The sequence below is a fragment of the Charadrius vociferus genome, unplaced genomic scaffold, assembly GCF_000708025.1.
Source record: "Charadrius vociferus isolate BGI_N301 unplaced genomic scaffold, ASM70802v2 scaffold608, whole genome shotgun sequence".
NCBI classification, from domain to species: Eukaryota; Metazoa; Chordata; class Aves; order Charadriiformes; family Charadriidae; genus Charadrius; species Charadrius vociferus.
In genome coordinates this window covers 751,789-771,946 of record NW_009649605.1, presented here as the reverse complement: position 1 = coordinate 771,946, position 20,158 = coordinate 751,789, and the positions used below count along the sequence as shown (strand labels likewise).

Genomic DNA, 20,158 nt, shown 5'->3' with positions numbered 1-20,158 from the left:
CCTTGACTGACACGTCTGTGGCTGCTGGCAGCGCACAGGGGTTGCCGAATTCATCGGCGGTCAATGGAGAGCAGACAGCATGCACGGAGAGGCTAACGGAGTATTGACCCGGTGACTGCAGAAAGCCAGAGGGTAAGAGAGGGATCTGGCCCAAGCAGAAAACCTGTGCACCCAAAGCCAGGCTGTCCGCAGAATCCCCAGCTATTTTGTCCAGCTCAGATTACTGCAACTCAAATCATACCATCGCACAGATGTCTGTGATAGGATCTGCTTTTTAGCATTAAAGATAAATTTGTTTTGCTTAGGTGCATCCTCATCCCAAAAGGAACCTCAACCTCAGGACCTCAACCTCAGGGAACGCCACTGACCCCGCTCCCCTCCTGCTACAGAGCCGAGGCTGCATTTCAGCTTGTGAAGGTGGTGACATGCACGACTCACCTGTCCACAGATCTGTCCAGCGACTGGCAGCTCCCAGACAGCGACTCATCGGGGCTGATGAAAGCTTCAAGCATCTGACAGTGAAAAGAAAAAGGGAAACACTAAAACCAAGCACTGTAGCTCCTCAAGCTCCAGTACTAACAGACCTCTGCAGGGTCAACAAAGCTCAACCAAAGCGGGCTGATTTACACCAGCTGATGGCAATCCCAGCAAAGACGAGATCCAATCTAACAAAAGTCTTCCTCCCAGTGGAAATCCATTTATGATGCCCTCTCTGGATTAATGTTCTTTTGCTAGTAAGGAAATCGAGGCAAAGATAATTAGCACCCTGATGTTCAAACCATACTGAGAAGTCAATGAGATTCAAAGTGCTCAAAGTATTCGTGAACAAAAAGAAAAAAAAAAAAAATAGATCAGGACACAAATGAGGTGCCCAAGGCCGAGTGGATATTGTGCACAACAGCCAGGATCGCAGCCCTGGACTCCCGACTTCCCCACCTGTCCACAGATCTGTCCAGCGACTGGCAGCTCCCAGACAGCGACTCATCGGGGCTGATGAAAGCTTCAAGCATCTGACAGTGAAAAGAAAAAGGGAAACACTAAAACCAAGCACTGTAGCTCCTCAAGCTCCAGTACTAACAGACCTCTGCAGGGTCAACAAAGCTCAACCAAAGCGGGCTGATTTACACCAGCTGATGGCAATCCCAGCAAAGACGAGATCCAATCTAACAAAAGTCTTCCTCCCAGTGGAAATCCATTTATGATGCCCTCTCTGGATTAATGTTCTTTTGCTAGTAAGGAAATCGAGGCAAAGATAATTAGCACCCTGATGTTCAAACCATACTGAGAAGTCAATGAGATTCAAAGTGCTCAAAGTAATGCGGTAAAAAAAAAAAAAAAAAAAAAATAGATCAGGACACAAATGAGGTGCCCAAGGCCGAGTGGATATTGTGCACAACAGCCAGGATCGCAGCCCTGGACTCCTGACTTCCCCAAGCTGCCCTGCCACACGAGACCAGCCTTCCTCTCCAGTGATAAGCGAAGCATCATCAGGGCTTTTGGCTGGAGGAACTGGCTTGGCTCTCACTAGCTCACTGAGTCAAAAGCTGCATTTGTGTTGTTTCCTGGATGAGACATTGTACTGGATGGGGTTATTTATAGCTGGTTAGTAACAATAGAGGTTTTATATTGAGTGGCAAATCTAGGGGCTATGTGCACTACATGGAGCAGAGCTTGCTCAGGGCCACGCTGTGCTGCGGCAGTACGATGCTTCTTCTTGGCTGCAGGCCCATCGTGGACACTTGCTAACCCCTACTCCACAGCCAGCCTCAAGCCCAGCTCCTTCCCAGGAAAGCTGAGCAACGAGGGTTAAACACCACATGGAGTCACCCTTCGCTGGCTCCCAGACCCACGTCGCTCCTCCTTCCCCGTGTACGGGAACAGCCTCCCCTTTCCACATGTTGTTCCTGCATTAGACCTCCTCAACCGGTTGTCATAACAGCTCGCATTGTTTTGGCAGGACAGGCCCAATTGGAAAGTGCTATTTTTCTCTGCTTCCCAGTTTTTACCCCAAAGCCTCATCCTTCAAAATGCACTACCCGATGAGGAGCAGCACCCCTGCTAGACCCCACTCTCCACCTCTGCCCGCCCTACCAGGTCTCTCCCAGCAGTTTAAATAACACTGAAATGGACTCATTTCTCAAAAGCATAGAATTGGGAATCCGAGCAGCCTTCATACTCAACCTCTGCTCATCTGCCAAGCTGGTCCCAAGGCAAAGACTGCAGTTACATCACAGGCTTGCACAGGGACATCCCCCAAAAGGCAGCAAGCACCAGCTTGCAAGTGGTTTTCCATGAGGCACATGTAGAAGCTGCAGAATGGGGACATTCTGATGGCAAAGCCAATATGGGGAAACGCATGGTTGCTCAATCCCCAAATCCCTTTTTTCCTGCATTTAACTCACCAGAGAAGGGCAACAGGCCACCCACAGCGTAATGCTAGAGAAAAGCGAGGACAACATCTGGGAGCCTTCATCAGGAACAGGCTCAGAGCTCAGCTGGCGCTAACAGAGCTCCATTAACAGCCAGTGGAGCTGCGCTGATTTGCACCCAAGAGGGGGTTCATGCAGACCCTCCCCCTGCACGCACACACACGATTTGTCTTAATCCTACCAAACACATTTGGAAGGCATGTGAAAACAATAGAAAGCCAACTTTTCACTGCAAGAAGCACAAGATACATCTGCACTCTGACGTTGCCAAGACTTACCCGGAGTGACTTCTTATTTTATTAATGGCTGTATAATAAACTGTTGAAAACACAGCTTTGCCATAGGAACGCTGGCACAGCCTGCACACGAAAGCAGAGCTAGTGGGTGCTGTTTGAGTGTAGGAAATGCTCATCTCCCTAGGCGAGATCCTTGGGGGCCATCACAGCAGCCTGCTGGGGGGAGTTTAGTGCCTTCCACATGTCCCTCCTGCATGGCCAGTCCTCCTGCAAATTGTGGATCCTCATCCTGCCCCTCTGAGAGCTTTGCAAGAATGAATTGTGTGCCCAGTTAGCCCAGCTGATTTCACAGGACCTATACTAAGCTCTTCAGAGCTATAGCTCGAGTAGATGGAAATGGAGAGGGAGATGTAAGCTGTTTCTGCTCTGGTTCCTTGACACTCCAGTTTCCCCACCGTAGGTACCAAATTGACTGTAGGATGAGGTACTGCTCATCACTGTGCTGAAGAACTAGCTGCTCTTTTATTACTGAAGGATCGGAATATACAAACTCCATAGTAAGAGAGGGGAAAAAAAATATATATATAAGGGAGGGACACAGAGAAAGGCTGCAGGCAGAGCCAAAAACTGTAGCCGGAGCTCAGGCAGAAACAGCACCCAGGAAGCAGCGAGAGTTGCTGACAACCCCAGGCTGTTGCAATCACAGGCAATCGGTTGCTTGGCACACTCCCTCATGGTCCCCAGGATCCAGGAAGGCTGCGGCCACGAGGGCCTGGCAGCTGGTATGCACGTGTGTGCCAGATCTACGCTCCTCCAGAGCTACCTGAGGTGCTTGAACACATTTCCATCACCACTGCAGCTGGCTTTTAGGGTTCCTGGAAATTGGGCCAGCTGTTTCTTGAGCATGTCAAGCCCAGGGGCACCCATTCCTGAAAAAAGCTGGCTTGAGCCCCATGTGCAGGACCCACTGGGGATTTAACAGTGGAAATGGCACTCACAGCACCGCCTCCCTCGTGCCTGAAGCTGCCCTGGTTTAAACCCCCGTGCCCCAGCCCCACTTACGTTCTGATCCATGGTCTCAGGGATGAACTCGCCCTCGCTGTTGATGCTGGTATAGGATCCCTGGCGAGCAATTTGCTGCTGCTCTTCGGGAACACTCCCTGGGGGCGGAGAGCTCCGGCCAGTGTGCAGAGAGCCTAGGACACGGGAAAGGCACAGGTCAAGGAGAGGACTTGCCACATCCAAGTCCTTCCAGAGACACTGTTCCAGTGATCACAGACCTCCTGGAGACGCTGCTGGGTTTGAGCTTGTGTGGAACTGAATGGAGCTAGAGATGCAGTATTGTTTATGGACATCCTACAAAGCTTTTGCAACAAGGCCACACAACATCTAGCAGACTTGGCCTTCAACCTACCCTGGATCTTAAGAGCTATGCACTATATCCAGGTGTTCTGTCGATGCCAGAAAGAAGAAAGCTCCAGAGTTTTATTGTGATACAATAAGTCAATCTCAAAGCAAAACACAAACTCCAAACCCACCTCCCGTCTTTGACCTCTGGGCATTTCCTCCCCAGATCACATCACTGCCTTGTTCAGCAATGTGGGAAACAGCCTGGGTAAACTCATTGCAACATCACCTAAACACTTCTTCCATGGAAAACCACTTACACTCAAATACCCCTCTTGTCTCCCCCTTCCCTATACAAAAGTAAAGAGGAACGAAAACCAGCTCTTAAATCCAAGAATCATGGGGAAGGGAATGACCTACAGGATTCAGCTCATCCCACCTCCTGCCAAGGGAGGGCTGTGTCCCCTGTCTGTAGCCCCAGAGGCTCCATGCCTGCAGCTGGCAGAGCGTCCGTACCAGGCAGAGCCACCTGGAAACCTCTGGGGCTTTGCACCGCATCATGGGCACACGGAACAAGGCATTTGCAGGCACCCCACAAGACGTGTTTTGCAAAGGGGGTTTATTTTGCACCTGGGAGAGAACCCCACAGCTTCCTTACATCAACATCCCATTCCTCACCCTTATTCCCGCAAAATTACTCTAATTGATTCCTTGTGCCTTTTCAGGCTATAGAGAGCATTGCCCTTCCTTAGCCCAGATGCACAGGCTTGGCTGTGCTTGTCTTTCTGCAGTCCCTCCCCTCCATCCCTGGGCTGTCATCACTTCATGGCAAGGAATTGCTGACTGAGGTCCGTGCTGCTCTGTGCTGGAGCTTTAACCAGCCATTATTGTGCAATGTGAGCCTTCACACAACACAACAACTTGTTTTTAAGCAGATTTCTAGAAAGCACACATCCTTTAAAGAGTTAAGAAAGCACATAGAGATGTGTTTCCTTACACTTCATATCCATTTCTGTGGCACTTTTGCCAACTCTTTGGTTCATTGCTACCATTTGGTAACAACATGCCCAGGCTAAGCACAATATTACAAGAGAAAGGTACTAGGAAGGGGCCTATCCCACCGTGAAAATTCAACACTGATCAATCAACACAACCCTTCTGCCTCTTCTGCTGCTATTCTGTATCGCAGTTGCTTTGCCAGATTCATCTCTGGCATAAATCCATCAACGTGATCAACACTACAAATCCGAGTCCCCACCTTTCACTTCAGCTGATACACATCAGGAGCTGCTAAGTTAACAGTGTCACACCAGCACTAAAGATCTCTAAATCAGGCTTGCTGGATTTATACCAAATACATAGATCTCTTTGTCCCACAGAACATCTCCCTTCAGACTCCTTGCTCGGATTGTAAAAATAAAAGTCATATGGCTTTGAGTTACGTTTTTTTTTTTTTTCTTCCTATTTTCTTCTTCACAGATTTCCTGCAGGATAAGAACACAGCGAAAAAAGCCCAACTGAAGTAACGCCAAGATCAAGGGGAGAGAATCTCTCGAGTGCTGTGGTGCTCATAATGAACTGGCTTTCCACCAGCCCTAAAAACAAAACCAGTTGGGAAGTACGGCATCCTCTCTTTGAAGATAAATAAACAAACGTTTAACCATTTAACAGTTTGGGCACCCTGCATAAATCACTGTGTTATCATCCCCTCGTTTGCTTAGCAGATGTCAATCCAGAGTGCCGCGTGAAGAGATCAGGGTGGCTCTTGCTCCAAAAAGCTGCTAGAGAATTTGGCATGGCATAACCGCTGTATCTTAGCTGTGATGAGCATTTTTGTTACCGCTGCGTTGAGGTGTGGGTCTGCTCATGCAGTGCTGGGATCTCTTGCTGCAACAACCCACCCACTGCCCAGGAAGTCTTCGACTCCGATTTTACGAAGAGCTGTACATGCCCTGTTTGATTTTGAACCCAGGGAGTTAAATGAGATTTATCACAAATGTAAAGACTTTGCATGATCTCAACATTAAGCCTTTGCCTATAACAACGACTCCTAGTCATCAGGTCAGTTGTGTTTGACCTTGCAGAGCCACATTTCCTGCCAAAAACTGTAAAAGGGGATAAGACACTAGCCATGTCCCAGCAGGCAAGGAAGTTAAAAAAAATCTCTCAGGCTTTTGCACGCCTGGAAACTGCTGGATTGAACGCGTTCCCTTTCAGCCAGGCTGTTTGGGCAGAAGAGCTGCTCGTAAGTAATTTATGCAGCTTCACACCTCCAGGAGCACTGGTGGCTGCTGCTTTGCATCCATGCACACCCATCCACCTGGAAGGAACACAGGGATGTGGTGGGAGCAGTGCTCCGGAGCCCAAGGTTGATACCCCCCTCCAGCCCTACCCTGCCCCGTTAACAAAACCTCAAGTAATCTCAGTGCTGCTGGTGGGGGGGGATGGAAAACAGGGACCAGCGGGAGGGACCAACTGTGGTACCCAATGGCAGGTTTAATTCATAGTGGGGGCAACACAAGGTATACTGGATATGCTAGATAACACACCCAGAGGCAGAGGAAGAAACGGACAGACAAGGCCAGATGTGCCTGTTTGACAGACCAGGGATGCTCTTCACGCTTCGCCTAACACTCAAGAAACAGCAGCAGCACCATGCAGAGAGAGCAGACCCCCCCAAGGGACTGTCCTCGTGGGGTGTACAGGATTACATGCGAGCTCCAGTCCTCAGACCCAGCAGAGAAGGGGCAGGCTCTGAGGCACTTCTTTATAAGCCGAATGCTGGCCGGATCTCAGCAGCTCTATTCAAGATTCCTGAACTCAGAGAGACTCTGCAGATTGGCACTGGTTGAGCATCTGACCTCGGTTACCCTTTGGAGCAAGGTGCTTTGGGAAGGGACTCCTGCTCCATGTTACACACACTAATGTAAAGCCATATATTTGAGACCAGAGCACAGCATGTCCCGAGCAGGGTGAACCAGGCCAGCACAGAGACTTACAGTCACTGCTGGCATCTGCTGGGGTCTTTCATGTTCCTTTCTGTTATTTTTATTTAAGAAGTGTCTTTCATGCAGAATGTGCCGAGTTCGTGGCGCTGCACGTACAGCCAGCTCCCCTGTGCCAGGCTTGGCTTCCCTCCGCCTCCCCGTTCCCTGGCTTCACCCTTTCCCTGCCCTGGCAGGTCCTTCCCAAAACTTCATCCATCACTGATCGGCATCAAGCAGGGGTCCTGATGGAGAAGAAAAGCCCCTTAAAAGTCAGAGCTTGGGAGGGTTTGTTGGCAGCCACCTACGCTCACAGCTGCAGCCACGGAGAGCCCAGCCCTGGGATGACATCGCCGCCGAGCTGAACGAAGGATAATGACGTCAAGATGTGCCGTTCCTCTGAGCCCTGGCGGAAACATGGGGCTCAGGGTGCAGCAGCACAAGAAGAGATAAACCTGCAGGAAATTCTCATCCTGCGACTTTTGAGGGGAGGTGTGAGCAGATGGACCAAATCTCCCTCGATTTCTTCTTTTTCAGTGGGACCCCTACCCCCTACACATCTCCCTCTTCTCCATCCTGATTCTCTAAGGATGGATTCTTACATCTTCCTTTAAGGCAAACTTTCGGGTACTTCTGTACTAATAAGCAGGACAGTGCCCATTTTCTAGCCCTAAAACAGCTGGCATAATGCACACAGCCCAGTTCTCCTCCTCTTCTCAAAACAGAGGGGGTCTCATCCATCTCAGCTCCTGCAACAGGTCCCTATCCCATGCTACCCCAGTTCGTACTCAGGCACTGCTGGGATGGCAGTCATTGGTACAGAGTTGGCCAGGGAATGTGCTAACGATTAAGCAACCTCATCAATGGCCAGCCAGTGCTTGTGTCCTGACCCCGTGAATTTAACAGCACAGGTATCACCTCCAGGCCTTTGTGTCTCAAGAGTCATCTGCTGGTGCACCAGCAAAGTCTTTCTACCATCTCTCTCCAGAGATCTACATTCAAATCCTCCCAGCTGCTAGCAGGGGTTAGATGCTGCTGCACACGTGTCCAGGCACCCATGAAAACCTGGGCACCATCACTGTGGTGACAATTCTCTGAGGTGAAAGTCCTGCTGTTCCCATGGCCAGTCCATATTCGACAGCACGGACGCAGCCATTTGCTCCTGGTCTGGAGAGGGTTGGCAAGCACATGATGCCACAGCTCAGCAACCTGGTTTGCCACCATGGAGGAAAAAAAAAAAAAAAGGGGGGGGAGGGAACGACACACTGAAAAAGTTTATAGGGAAAAAAAAAAAAAAAGGGGGGGGAGGGAACGACACACTGAAAAAGTTTATGGGGAAAAAAAAAAATATAAAAAAATTTAAAATTGAGGCTTTCGGCTAGTGTTTCCACTGAAATGGTGATTCTGGAACGGAGCTCTTGAATAATTTGTGGGTAATGTTGTGAAACATGTACTTCCTCAAAGTACATAAAAACAACCCTCAGTTATCTGAAAATCCAGAACCCCAATAGATTTTAGCTGAAGTTTCCTGGCACTCAGATGAACGCTTCCAGATGCTGGTCACCAAGAGACTAGGACATTTTCCACTAAAAAAAAAAAAAAAAGGGGGGGGGGGGGAACGACACACTGAAAAAGTTTATGGGGAAAAAAAAAAAAAAAGGGAAAATACTGACTTTGCATAAGGTTTTTCAGGGACATGGACTGAAGACATTTTCTGTCCAGCAGAAGCAAAAATAGCCAAATCTTCCCCAGAACATCTACCCCCCCCTTCCAATGTGCTTATGCCAACAACATGCAGTTTTATTATTTTTCACTGCTGCTAACATGGCAGAGTCAGCAGAAAAACATGAGACATCTCAGAAACACTGAGAACATGACCCTGAACCACCTTTGTTATAAAGTCATTTTAAATCTCCTTTTGAATGTGGTTTCAAGAGAAAAGCTGAACTGAGTTAAGATTCTCTCTTGATAGCAACCACTTTGATGACAGCAGAAGCAAACACTGAAATACCTTGCAACCGCGAGTGAAGAATAGTTTCTCCTACAGAAACCCCAGCCTCTTAGGCTGCCTTTTGACTACCCACCAAGTTCAGTGAAATCCCCTGTTCAGGGAACCACAACACAGGATCATCTGTGTCTGTCTGTTGTCTGATGTTCAGTTTTATGCTCCATTTGAAACACTGGTCTCCCTTTCAGCTCGCTGGAGTTTCTGCCCAGTTGCTAGATTACCAGTTCTGACACAAGACGACAAAAAAACTGAATCTGCTGGATCGCCAACACCTCCTAAGCAGGGCTGTAGTAGCTTCATACAGACCCCAGATAACTCCAGAGAGGTCTGGTGTGTTGTTACCATGCAGAGAGTTTGTTGCAACCTCTTTTCAAACTAAAAGCAAGACTGATGGTCCGCGTGGGAAAAAAAAAATTAGAGGGAGGACTGTATCATGGGCCGGTTACATTTGCTACCTAACTATATAACAGCACCGAGGACAATGGTTTTGGTGCGTTAGCAGTCAGCATGCAGATCCTCCTGAAGATCCCAACCTCAGCACGCTCTGCATCCTATATCTGGTGCTGCCCAGTCCTCCCCCTCCTCCACTACCTAGATTAAACTTGCATGTTACATCCACTCTGCCATTCAGGCGTTCCCTCAAAATCCATCTGTACCTCAGGCTCACACCCTTGCAGAGCTGATCTCTCTTCCTTTGTCTGTCTTGTCTTATCTGACAGTCAGTGGTATAGACCTGGTCAGGAACCCTCTTCGTATTACAGCAGCTCTAAAACAGTAAGGAAAGGCCAAAGCAAGGCATAAAAGCTAGTAGGAAAGCCTAACTTTGCAAGAACTGGTCTTCTCGCTAGCACAGCTACACATGGGATCAATTCTGCCCATCACACTCAGCTCACACTTCAGTGACAGCTCCCGATGCCACAGCTCTTCACTGGCTTACATTAACAGCTCAACAAGTGCCAAAAAAGAACAGCAGAGATGTTTTGCACACACAGAGTTTCTGCTGAGGCTCTGTGCCTTACCATGTATTTGTGCATGTGTATTATGTGTGCATTTCATTGAGAATCATCCAGTGATTCTGCCAGACTCTGGGCAAACTCTCAAGAGCCATGTGAGCTAGAAAAAAAAAAAATTAAAAAAAACACACAATAGAAAAAGACATCCCTGGCACATTCAAACACCAGGCCCAAAGAGAACTCTTGTGCACGTACCACCCACGCCTGGCTTCAGTAAGAGTTGGGCATGGTTGCACACAGGGCTATATTTGACCTACCCTAGAAGACCATTTCCTATATATCATTGTCTGAGATGCAGCAAACCACAGGATATGTTATCAAGGTAGCACAGCCTAAGAGACAGAGAAAGGGCAAATCCTTGGAGAAAAATACTCTTTTGTTGCACAGAGAAAAGAATTTGGAAGTGTTTACTGCCACATAAGTACAGAGGTTGAAGCATATCTTCATGTATATTTGTATAGGAGGACCCCACTTTATTCAAAACCTCTGATGATGTAATTTCTACAGTTGTCAAATATTGTATGAGAACAATAGAGATCTGTAGAAATTACTCTAACCAGCACCCATAGATGCAGCAGGGAACATTCACTGTATTTCAAAATCATTGACTCTGCACATAGGTTACAATATGAATAATTATACCTCTGCTATACGGTCCTATGGGCTGCTTTACCGGTTTTGCACAAGGCACCCTGCTCTCTATAAAATCTGACAATGTTCTTCACACAAAAGGTCCTACAGACAGCTTATCAAGAACACTTGTCCTTTCAAAAAGCTCAGAGTATTTTAGAAAGCAAGAAAAGGATCAACTCAAGCACAAAAAACCAAGGAAAACACCACACGAGGCTACAAACAAACTCCAGTCCCTGCAGAGCTGCAAGAAGAGACCAGGTATTTGCCAGCCTAGCTTCCGAGGCTGCAGGTATCTACTCCCAGCACCTCTGAAGGAAAAGGATGCTCTCCATCTGAAATGCAACCACTGCAAAACACTGTGCGCACCCATTCTCCCAAGAAACCACAAAAGCAACTACCACAGACTTCATTTCACCAACAAGAACAGATTGGTGGCACGGAGACACATATTTGATCTTTATGTGATCAAGCTGGCCCCAGCTCAGGAGCTAAGGAACCCAAGCCCATTCAGCTACGTTTTTCTGCTAAGTGGGGAGAGGGGAGAGATGCCAAAAGAACAACAGCAGACGGTTAAAGGGATAATGATGTCAAAGTCTCAAAAAGCCTTGGCTTTTTATAGACCCTCACTCTTTGCTTCAATAAAGCTCAGCATCATTGAATTCACTGGAGATCTTTATCAGTGCATTTCCACCCTCAAATTACACCTCAGATCCCCTGCTCTTCTTAGCTTTCATGCCCAACATGACTCTGCTCAGCACAACCTCATCCAACTCGTGCACCCTGCAGAGTCTCTTCCTCAGGTTTGAGGGTAAGCAGCAACTGCATTGAACAGCAGGAGACATCAGGGTGGCCATCCAGACTGTGGCAGCTACAGGGTTGTGACAAGAAGGAGAAAGGGGATGGTGGTGGGCAGCTTGTAGTAGTACAAAACACCCTGCAAAGCATTGTATTTCACTGACCTGTTGAGTACTTCCGCGTCCTCTCGGAGTCCTTGTACAGGGATCCCATGATATCACCCATGGATCTGGAGATCCGCATTTCATGCTGTTTACTGTTGTTCGGCTGGAGGAGCTGGTAATCAGACAAAGGGAATGATCAGACTCTGCTAGAGCCCTTGCAGACACATCGTGTGAAACCCTGTATTTGACTCCCCATGACCATATTACCCCAGAACCATAAAAAAAATAAATAAGGACATGTATGTAATCTAGGGTGGTCCAAAAATCATTCACAAACAATTCACATCTGTTATTAAAATAGCGTTGATCAGTTTGAGCTCCAGTTGATAATAGTAAATACAGATATTTGACATAAAAGACTGCTCCCACACTGCATTACTTCCAGAAAGAGAGACTGATCCCTGAACCCAAGTTTGCAGTCCCAAAAATCAGAGCCTCTCCTTCCCGTGCCACAGGCTTCAGCGGCAGCCTAGGCACTGCAGAGGTTCCTCTGTAACGGAGCAGAGGAATAGAGAGTGGAGGACCAGGCTCTGTTACGGAAGACAGATCAGCAGGAAAGCAATGAAATTACAATCTAGCTGGTAACTTAAATTGTAGTGGCAAAGTCGTACTATGATAACATGCTACAGTGCACTGTGATTTTGTGATAATTTTATGTATGACCTCGGAACTGTATGTTCTTGCATGGTTACATGCTTCAGGAAGAGCATGATCGACTCTCAAAGGTATGCACGAATCTACCTGGCTGCTCTGCTCTAAGTAGTTAACATTCAATACTGCAATGTTCCTGCAGTTGCTATGGCAGACCTCCCCATCGTTGCCCAGGATTTAGGAAACCCTGGCTGACAGCTCCCTTTTCCCCCAGGACTCTGGTCCCTGCACCTTTTGAGAGCTTCTCAAAAGGAGTGGACAAGTTCCAGGACCTGTGAGCACCAGCGGTAGCATGAGGACAAGCAGTATGAGTTTCAAGACTCCCAGTCTCTCTGGTACTTCTAGGAAATATAAGGAAGAAACGTAGTTGCAACATCTGCAAATCCCTTGTTTTACAGCCTGTGCTTGGGGCAGCACGACATGTGCTTTGGCAAGACACTCCGTGCAGGCGAGGTCAAGCTAACAGGATTAACTGCAAAACCACTGAGCTCGGGGAAAACAAATAAATAAATAAATAATGGGGGGAAAAGACAGTCCTGCATGAGACTGAAGGATTCTCCAGTTTGCTCTCCCCTGGCCTTCAGTACTGCAGCACCACATGGAGGGAACGGTCCCCACACTGCCACCCAGCATGGCAAGGGCCAAGGTATCACCCTGTGTATGGTGGAGAGGCTACAGAGGAATGGTGACAGCATCCCTAGGCAGAAAGCACAAGGGGTTCTCTTGGGTTTTAACCTTGTTTGAGGATCAGTACAGTATTTAACCCTTCACAGGTTGCAGGAGGAGCTAGGGGGAGCTGAGCTCAGTCTCTGGGCTGCTACCACAGGAGGATTTCCGAGCAGCTCAGCCAGAGCAGGGCTGACCCCCCTCATGACCAGCTTGCTCTCTGCTCTGCACGGTCAGGAGACTGGTTTCCACTCCCCAGCACAATAACAAGGCGTCTTGCTCCAGACACAAAAGAGCAGAGAAGGTGAAGGGCTCACATTCGCTTTCTTTGGAGCGCTCACAAGGATCCGCAGGCTCTTCAGGGAAGGGCTCAGCTCCAACTGTTCCATCGCTTTGTCCAAATCTTCCTGGGATTTCAGTGGGATCAGGAGCTGGAAGGGATTGAACAAACACCGGAGCACAGCAGTGTCACACTTTTGGGTAAACAGAGGAAGCAAGATCCTTGCAGTGAGCAGCTTGGGAATCGGGGGATGAGGGAGGAACCCAAGGCGGCGGATGGAAAACAGAGCCCCCATGCCCTCCAGCTTGCCGAGCTCTAACGTTTTCTTCCAAGATCTCATCTACCAAGGAACAGACGCAAAAAATCACAACAAAAAACATCTGCAAGGAGAGAGCTTAAAGGTCACATCACCAATTCAGCTAGTGGGAAGAGGAGAGGGCTTGCTGCCTGCTACTCTGGGGCTGCTCTGATCTTGGCGTTTATAGGCAAGACCTGCTGCTACCCAGCCCCAAAACAGCCCCACACATTCTTCCTGGGAAGACAGTCATGCAATGGTGCTCCAAGAAAGCAGTGAGCTCCACCAAAGGATTGGCTCTGGTAGATCCTCAGTGGCCTTCCTTACTACTGCAGCCTGTGTTCCTGCACACTGACACAGTCTCCCTAGTGTTTGGGCATCAGGTGGAATCAGGGAACACCTCACAAATAGTAGTTTCTTCCCTTTTGATGTGAAAGGTGTGCATTGCTCTCCCTCCAAGAACCACTTCTTTAACTCCCAGAAGGACAAACTCAGCTTCTGCTCTTCACAAAGTAAACAGAACAGAGAGCTACACAGTGCCATGTCTATAAGGTAGCTAAAGGTCCTGATGTTCTCCTGGTAAGTGGCAGACTATTGCCCTCATATCCCCAGAGGGAATTTGACCCTCCTGACATTGCTGTGTGGTGTACAACATCCCGCAGACAGCCTGCAAAGCTTCCAACACCCAATACAGCTGCACTTCAGAGGGACTCTGCGGCTTTCTGCTGTCCTGGGCTAAGATCAAAAACACAACTTTTTGCCCCTCATCCAGGAGCATTCTGCCTAACGTCATAAAAAACAGTCCTCAGCCTCTGTAGGTTGCCTTGGGCATTGGCACCAAATCCAGCCAACACAGGACATTCTACTCATGACTCTGCCAAAGTACACAGCAGTTCCACCTACCAAAGGGACTGAGTGGCCACAGCTCCCAGTAGGCTCCCACTGGCCCTACTGGGAGCCACAGCTGCCCAGAACTTCTGAAAGGCAGCTCAGCCCTTTGGTGATCAGTGTTCATGTCGTCAGCCGCAGTAAATGCGCCTCAGATCAACCGCTCCAGAAGAAGATGCTCAAAAGCTGCCTGTGTCTACCTTTTTGATCCCAGGGTGTTGCCAAGGGTTTGGCTGTTGGCCAGCAGGCAAATAAACCTCAGACTGTGTGCACTGAGGCTAGGGCTTCTGGGATGACCAGGTCAAGGGAAGGCTGCGGGCCCTGGCCAACAAGATGAGGTTTCACCTCAGGAAACTGCTACAGTCACCTCCTCCACCCAAGAATCACAGCCTGATCCTACCAAGCTTCATCTTAGGTGTCTGCGTGGCTGCTGTTTCTGCAGCGTGAACAACTCAAGGTTTGAATTAAGTTTCTCCTCTCCTGTGTGACAGGAAGGCTATCCTTCATCCCCATTTTGCAGACTGGTAACCAAGCCATATGTAGGCAACCTATTTCCTACAGTAAACATCAGGTTAATCATCATCATCCCACCAAGAAAGCCAAGCTCCTGCAGCTGTGGATAGCAGGTGGTCCCTGAGCTAATACCTACCTTGGGCATTCAGCTTCAAGATACTAAAAGTCAGGTCTGCAAAGGGGCACCACAATAGCTAATTTTAATGCAGCCTGCTTTCTGTAGAGTTTACAATCCCAAATTAGATACCCAGGACCCCTATACCTTGTATGGGAGAGTTAGATATCCAGAAATGGCATTAAGTGAGAAAAGGAAGCTGCTAGATATAATTGCTGGAAACAGTGATAATTGTGAGGAAAGACAAGGCCAGTTCTCAAAAGATATTTAAGCATCAAACTCCAGGTTGAGTTAGGAATGTTCTTCTGGCGCAAGGTACACAAACGTGGTTGAGAAATTTCTACAAAAAGACAGAAAAAGAGACTCTATAGCAAAGCATTTAGCACATTCACCCAGGAAGAGGGATAATCAGGTTGTGCACACTTTGTCTGAAAGCTATTTACTTATTTATATGTAGGAAAAAGATTCCAAGAGGAACTCTTGAGAAAGCTTTGCCCCAAGATGTCCTACAGGCTGTTGATGAAGGGACTTGAGTTCTCAACCAAACCAGATGGGGGAAAAGTTCAGAAAGATGTCCGTTACCTCCCAAGCAAGGGACCTAGCCAGCTGCGGGGTTTACAGAGAACACCAACACCAGTCTTGTCTGGGCCTCACAAGCAAGGCTGGAAACAGATTCCCAGTCTGGGACAGGGCTTGGATATGAATGAAAGGCAAGTACTCACCAGGTAGATATCAACTATTCAGGGCTTTCAGTAGGTCCATGGAGTAAATGGCTCATGGTTAAACTTTGGGATCTGAATAAATCACCCGTGGTCACAGCAGATATCAGACAAAGACGGTATTGAATACGTCTCCCAAAAGCTGTGCAGCTGTTCTCAGACAGCCTGTTTCCTTAAGCAGTAAAGCTTAAGAGATATTCTCTTGGTGCACTGCTTAACTCTCTTGAAGTTCACCAGGGCTCCACAGGTGCCTCTACACTCACTCAAACAGAAAGAACAGTGGAGAGCTGCTTTCCCCGTTTCACCACCAAGTAGAATTTGAATGAACTGTAAGCGTAGCCGTGCTGCTCACCCATCCTTCTACCGAGCTCCTCACAAATGTTCAGAGCAATCCCTCAGCTGTTCCTTTGAACAGAATGTTCTGCAAGTCACTCCATCTCACTCCAATATCACAACATTAACACGTTTGCGTGCCTGCTTCAGAGGAGCCAAAAACATCGGGCAGAAATTGCCCTCCTGTAAAAGGGACCAGAGCCAGTATTTAGCTTGGCTTTACCTATTACCCACATCTGGCAAGTAGATTTTGCTCCATTTGGCTTCCAGACTGTGGCACACATGGATATAAGGAACAGATATCTACTAGGCACGAAACTAAATATAGACTTATGCAGAACCACGGAAGTAATTGCCAGGGTGCATTTCCAGTAACTGGGTTTATTCTGTCTACAGAGTGAGCAGCTGTGATGAACAGCAAAGTTTACCTACACAGAAGTTTCACTAAATGGAGCTTATTAGATTTTCTTTTTGCTTTTAAATAGTATACTCCCCTGAAGCCTGCTGTTTTAGTAAGGGACGTGGTAGTCAATGCACTGCAGTCTAAGAAAGTGAGGGCAAAGGGTGAGTTTTCACCGACTACAACAGCATTGCTAGACCTTGCTCTGTAAGACACTGCAGAAAGCCAAAGAATAGTAGGAAACAGGGTTGGGGAAAAATCTGAGAGGTCAATTAGTTCATCTTCCTGCCCAACGCAGGACCAACTGGCATCAACAATTCTCGACAAATGTTTGTTAAATATGCTTTTAAACACCTCTCCTCCCCTCCCTGTAATGGAGCTTCTACCGCTTCCCTAGGCTTTAACTCTACCTAAGCTTCCGAAACGATGCTGATGGGACAGCCTCAGAGGATACAAGCAGGGGAGGTCAGAAGGGAAATGGTGCCACACCGAGGTTCGGTGTTCTGCCCAAGGTCACAATTTGGTGATGGAGATGGAACAAACAATACAGTAACACTTAGTCACACCTGGAGAAGCTGTTTAGCAGTGCATAGAGATCAAATTCAGACAGAGCATTTGCTGCAGAAGCCAGTCTTTCAATCCAGGCAACTGTCCAACAAACACCACGCCATGCTGTCCGTGGCCAGGCCAGATTTTGTTGTCGCGCTCACCAGAAAGATGAGCCCAGCCTAATACTAACACGCAGACATGCCCCATGCGGTACGCCCACGGCCAGGCCCCACTCTTATCTATACCAGCCCAAGCCCGCTGATTCCATGGTCCCACCAGGATGTGATTCATGCGTGCCCCTGCTCCACCCAGCTGGCATGCTCATCTCGCTGATCTTGGCTTCAGGACTCCTGCTTCACCGGGACAGGGACTGACATTTAGTGTGCTTTCGCAGGGGCCTGTTGACCTCAGTGTAATTTTGGTCTACAAGGTGCTTCTGCAAGAGAAACATCTGATGGCAACAAAGAATTAGTGCAGAGTTCCCTTCAAGCATGAAGAAAGGGGAAAACATTTAGCTGTAATGCATCTGTGGTGAGGCTACCTCCAAGACCTGCAGTCAGAAGACTAAAAAACCTGCCCTAGAACACGCCAGGAGCCACATGCCAGGATGTCACCATGTGGACATGTAGGCCATCTCCTCAAAGGTCACTTTTGTGTATTTATAGTGTTTCTACAATAACAACCCTGAATTACTACTGCTCAGACCTCTTCCCAAAGGTGTGGACTCTCACAAGGAGGAAGTTTGTATGTACAGAAAAGCAAAATACTGAAGGTCCTTCTCAACCCTAAGAAGTTAGGAGTACCCAAAGGCCTGCTCATGGTCCTGCTACATGCTCTCACATGCCCAGGAAGACGGTCTCTACCATGGGACAAAAATGCATTATTTAAGCTTCTGTTTGCTGTTGATGAAAAAAATTCCTCTTCCAGTGGAAAGAAACCTGGAATGAAATGAGTCATTCCTAGAGAATTCAATGGCAGGCTTTTCCCGGGAGGGCTGTCAGAGAATAGCCAAGATTAGAAACCTGACCACATTCAAAGCCAAAACCCAGCAGACACTTTGGTGTCATGAAGTACCTATTATAAAAGAAAAGCAACCTTTTTGGGGAACAAATCTCCATCAAAACAGAAGGAAGAAAAAAAAAAGAGAAGGAAAAAAGAGAGAGAGAGAGAAAGCTCTCTTCATGACCTCCCCCTTCACTCATACTTTAATGAGAGGCTGTAGTCATTTGCAATGACTACCTGAACAAGCAAGCTGTCAGGACAGATCCAAAAGAATTAGTGTTTAAAAGCCCACCTATTTGTCATCTGACCCTCTCCTCCTTCCCAAAGCCAAACCCACCATAAGAGTCCAGTGGCTCCAGCTGCCTGCCCAGTTCATGGCAAGATGCCTCACAAGAAAACACCAAGCACACCAAAACAGATGCCAAGTGGTGCTCCCTTCTAGGTAAAGGCCCTCATCAATACCTTCCTTTCAGACACAGTGCAGGGCTCAAAGAACAAGTTGGAAAAACACAGTGGCCTGTGTTATGAGGAAGGTCAGAGTAGAAAGGTCTTCAAGCCTTAACATGCAAGGATCGTATAGAGAAGATATCTTGGCTGCTTATGTGTGGCCACAGGACCTGCTAAAGGAACCTCCAGTGATGCATATTTCACTGCAGACCTAACCACGAGAACATGCACATGGTTCGGGGGTGAAACAAAGTCAGTGCTAGATAAAAGTACACTGCACTGTCCCTTGTGCTCTGGTCTTCATGTCCCTGCAACTGCCCCCAAGATGGGAAGGCTTCACATCCAACCCAAACACGCAGTAGCCTACAGTCACTTCACGTGACACTCAGGAAAGCCATTTGACTCTGCCATTCTCCTCTCTGCCCTGTGTGTGCTCTCACCAGCCAGACACGCTCAGAAAGCTGGTCCTGTTGCCCCAAGGGTGCTAATGGGAAAACATCTACTGCTGCTGATTGTGCAGCTGAACTGACAATGTCTCCATCGTCTCTGGTACTTAATTCCTTGCCCTGTTTAAGTGAGGGGGACTTTTTGCTCTGGGGGAAAAGCAATGCTACTGTGCCACTGTTTAATAGGCCTTAATTGAAATAATTTTAAGAAGGTGAAATCCTGGCTTGGAGTCTGAGAATCCAACTGATCTGTGTCCGGACAACAGCTCTTGTATACTCACTAGCTGGGAACCACAAAATTACATTATTTTTCTTCACATCCACATACAAAATTAAATTAGGGCCTTAAGAACAAACTACTGCACAATTCTGAAGTGGGCACCAGACACCCTAAAACTCCCTTAGCAATAAGGGGAAGAGTACCTCATTGTTCACACAGACCAAGTCCATCGTCTGTCCAAAAGCATCCGTGACCTTCTGCACCACTTCTTTGAATTTGACTGGTCTTGAAAACTGGATAATCCTGCATATACACACAAATACAACAGTCTCAATTTAGTCAAAGCATACTAGAATTTGGGACTAGACTGACAATTCAGAAGCAAGGACTTGTATGTTTCTATCATGAAGCATACAGCTCACTCCTTGCTTTTAGACTCATAATGCTCATCCGCTATGCGCAAGACAGGACTTGACCTACCCTGTAAGAATATCTACCAAAAATCCTAGTGCAGCTCCTCTGCTCCTCCCCCTACTGTGAAGTATAGGTGGAGAAGAGGAAAGTCCAGCAGCCCCTCACTGGAGAAAACCCAGGATCAGGCACTGGTCACTGATTTATCATCTCCATTTTCAGCAAGAGACTCTGAATAGAGAGGAGGGAGGGAAGAGAGAATAATGTAGTTTGGCATTCTGTGACTCTTCTGTACCAGCACATGCAGCAGCTCTATAGGTATGTATCAGCAGGTACAGTCTAGCCCAATGGTGACATTAATTAAATTTTCTTTGGCTTTAACATGCAACTTGGGCCATTAGCCTGTGAGTTTCCAGCCCTGTGTCCTGCCCTGCCACAGTCACCGAGCAGAGGTGATTCCATGAAAATGTCAAGCAGGGAAGGGCGGGCAAGCTTTAACTCCCAGCTCTGTTTTTATGGGACCCATGCCCAAAATCTGGTTATCTTAAGTAAGTGTCATAGGCTGTTAATCAAAGGACGTATTTCTGTAGACTTGCAGCTCAGCTGTGGTTCAG

General features: G+C 47.8%; 1 protein-coding gene across 1 annotated transcript in view; it reads right to left on the bottom strand.

The window, feature by feature from the left end:
* Positions 1-20,158, bottom strand: part of LOC104291263 (mitogen-activated protein kinase kinase kinase 3-like) — a 42,988-nt gene that overhangs the window by 11,765 nt on the left and 11,065 nt on the right. Inside the window, exons 3-7 of the mRNA XM_009890472.1 lie at positions 19,337-19,436; positions 13,244-13,357; positions 11,610-11,721; positions 3,728-3,861; positions 937-1,010 (exon numbers count right to left, since the gene is read on the bottom strand). Of these exons, the coding sequence (XP_009888774.1) occupies positions 937-1,010; positions 3,728-3,861; positions 11,610-11,721; positions 13,244-13,357; positions 19,337-19,436 (534 nt within the window). The remainder of the gene's footprint in view (positions 1-936; positions 1,011-3,727; positions 3,862-11,609; positions 11,722-13,243; positions 13,358-19,336; positions 19,437-20,158) is intronic.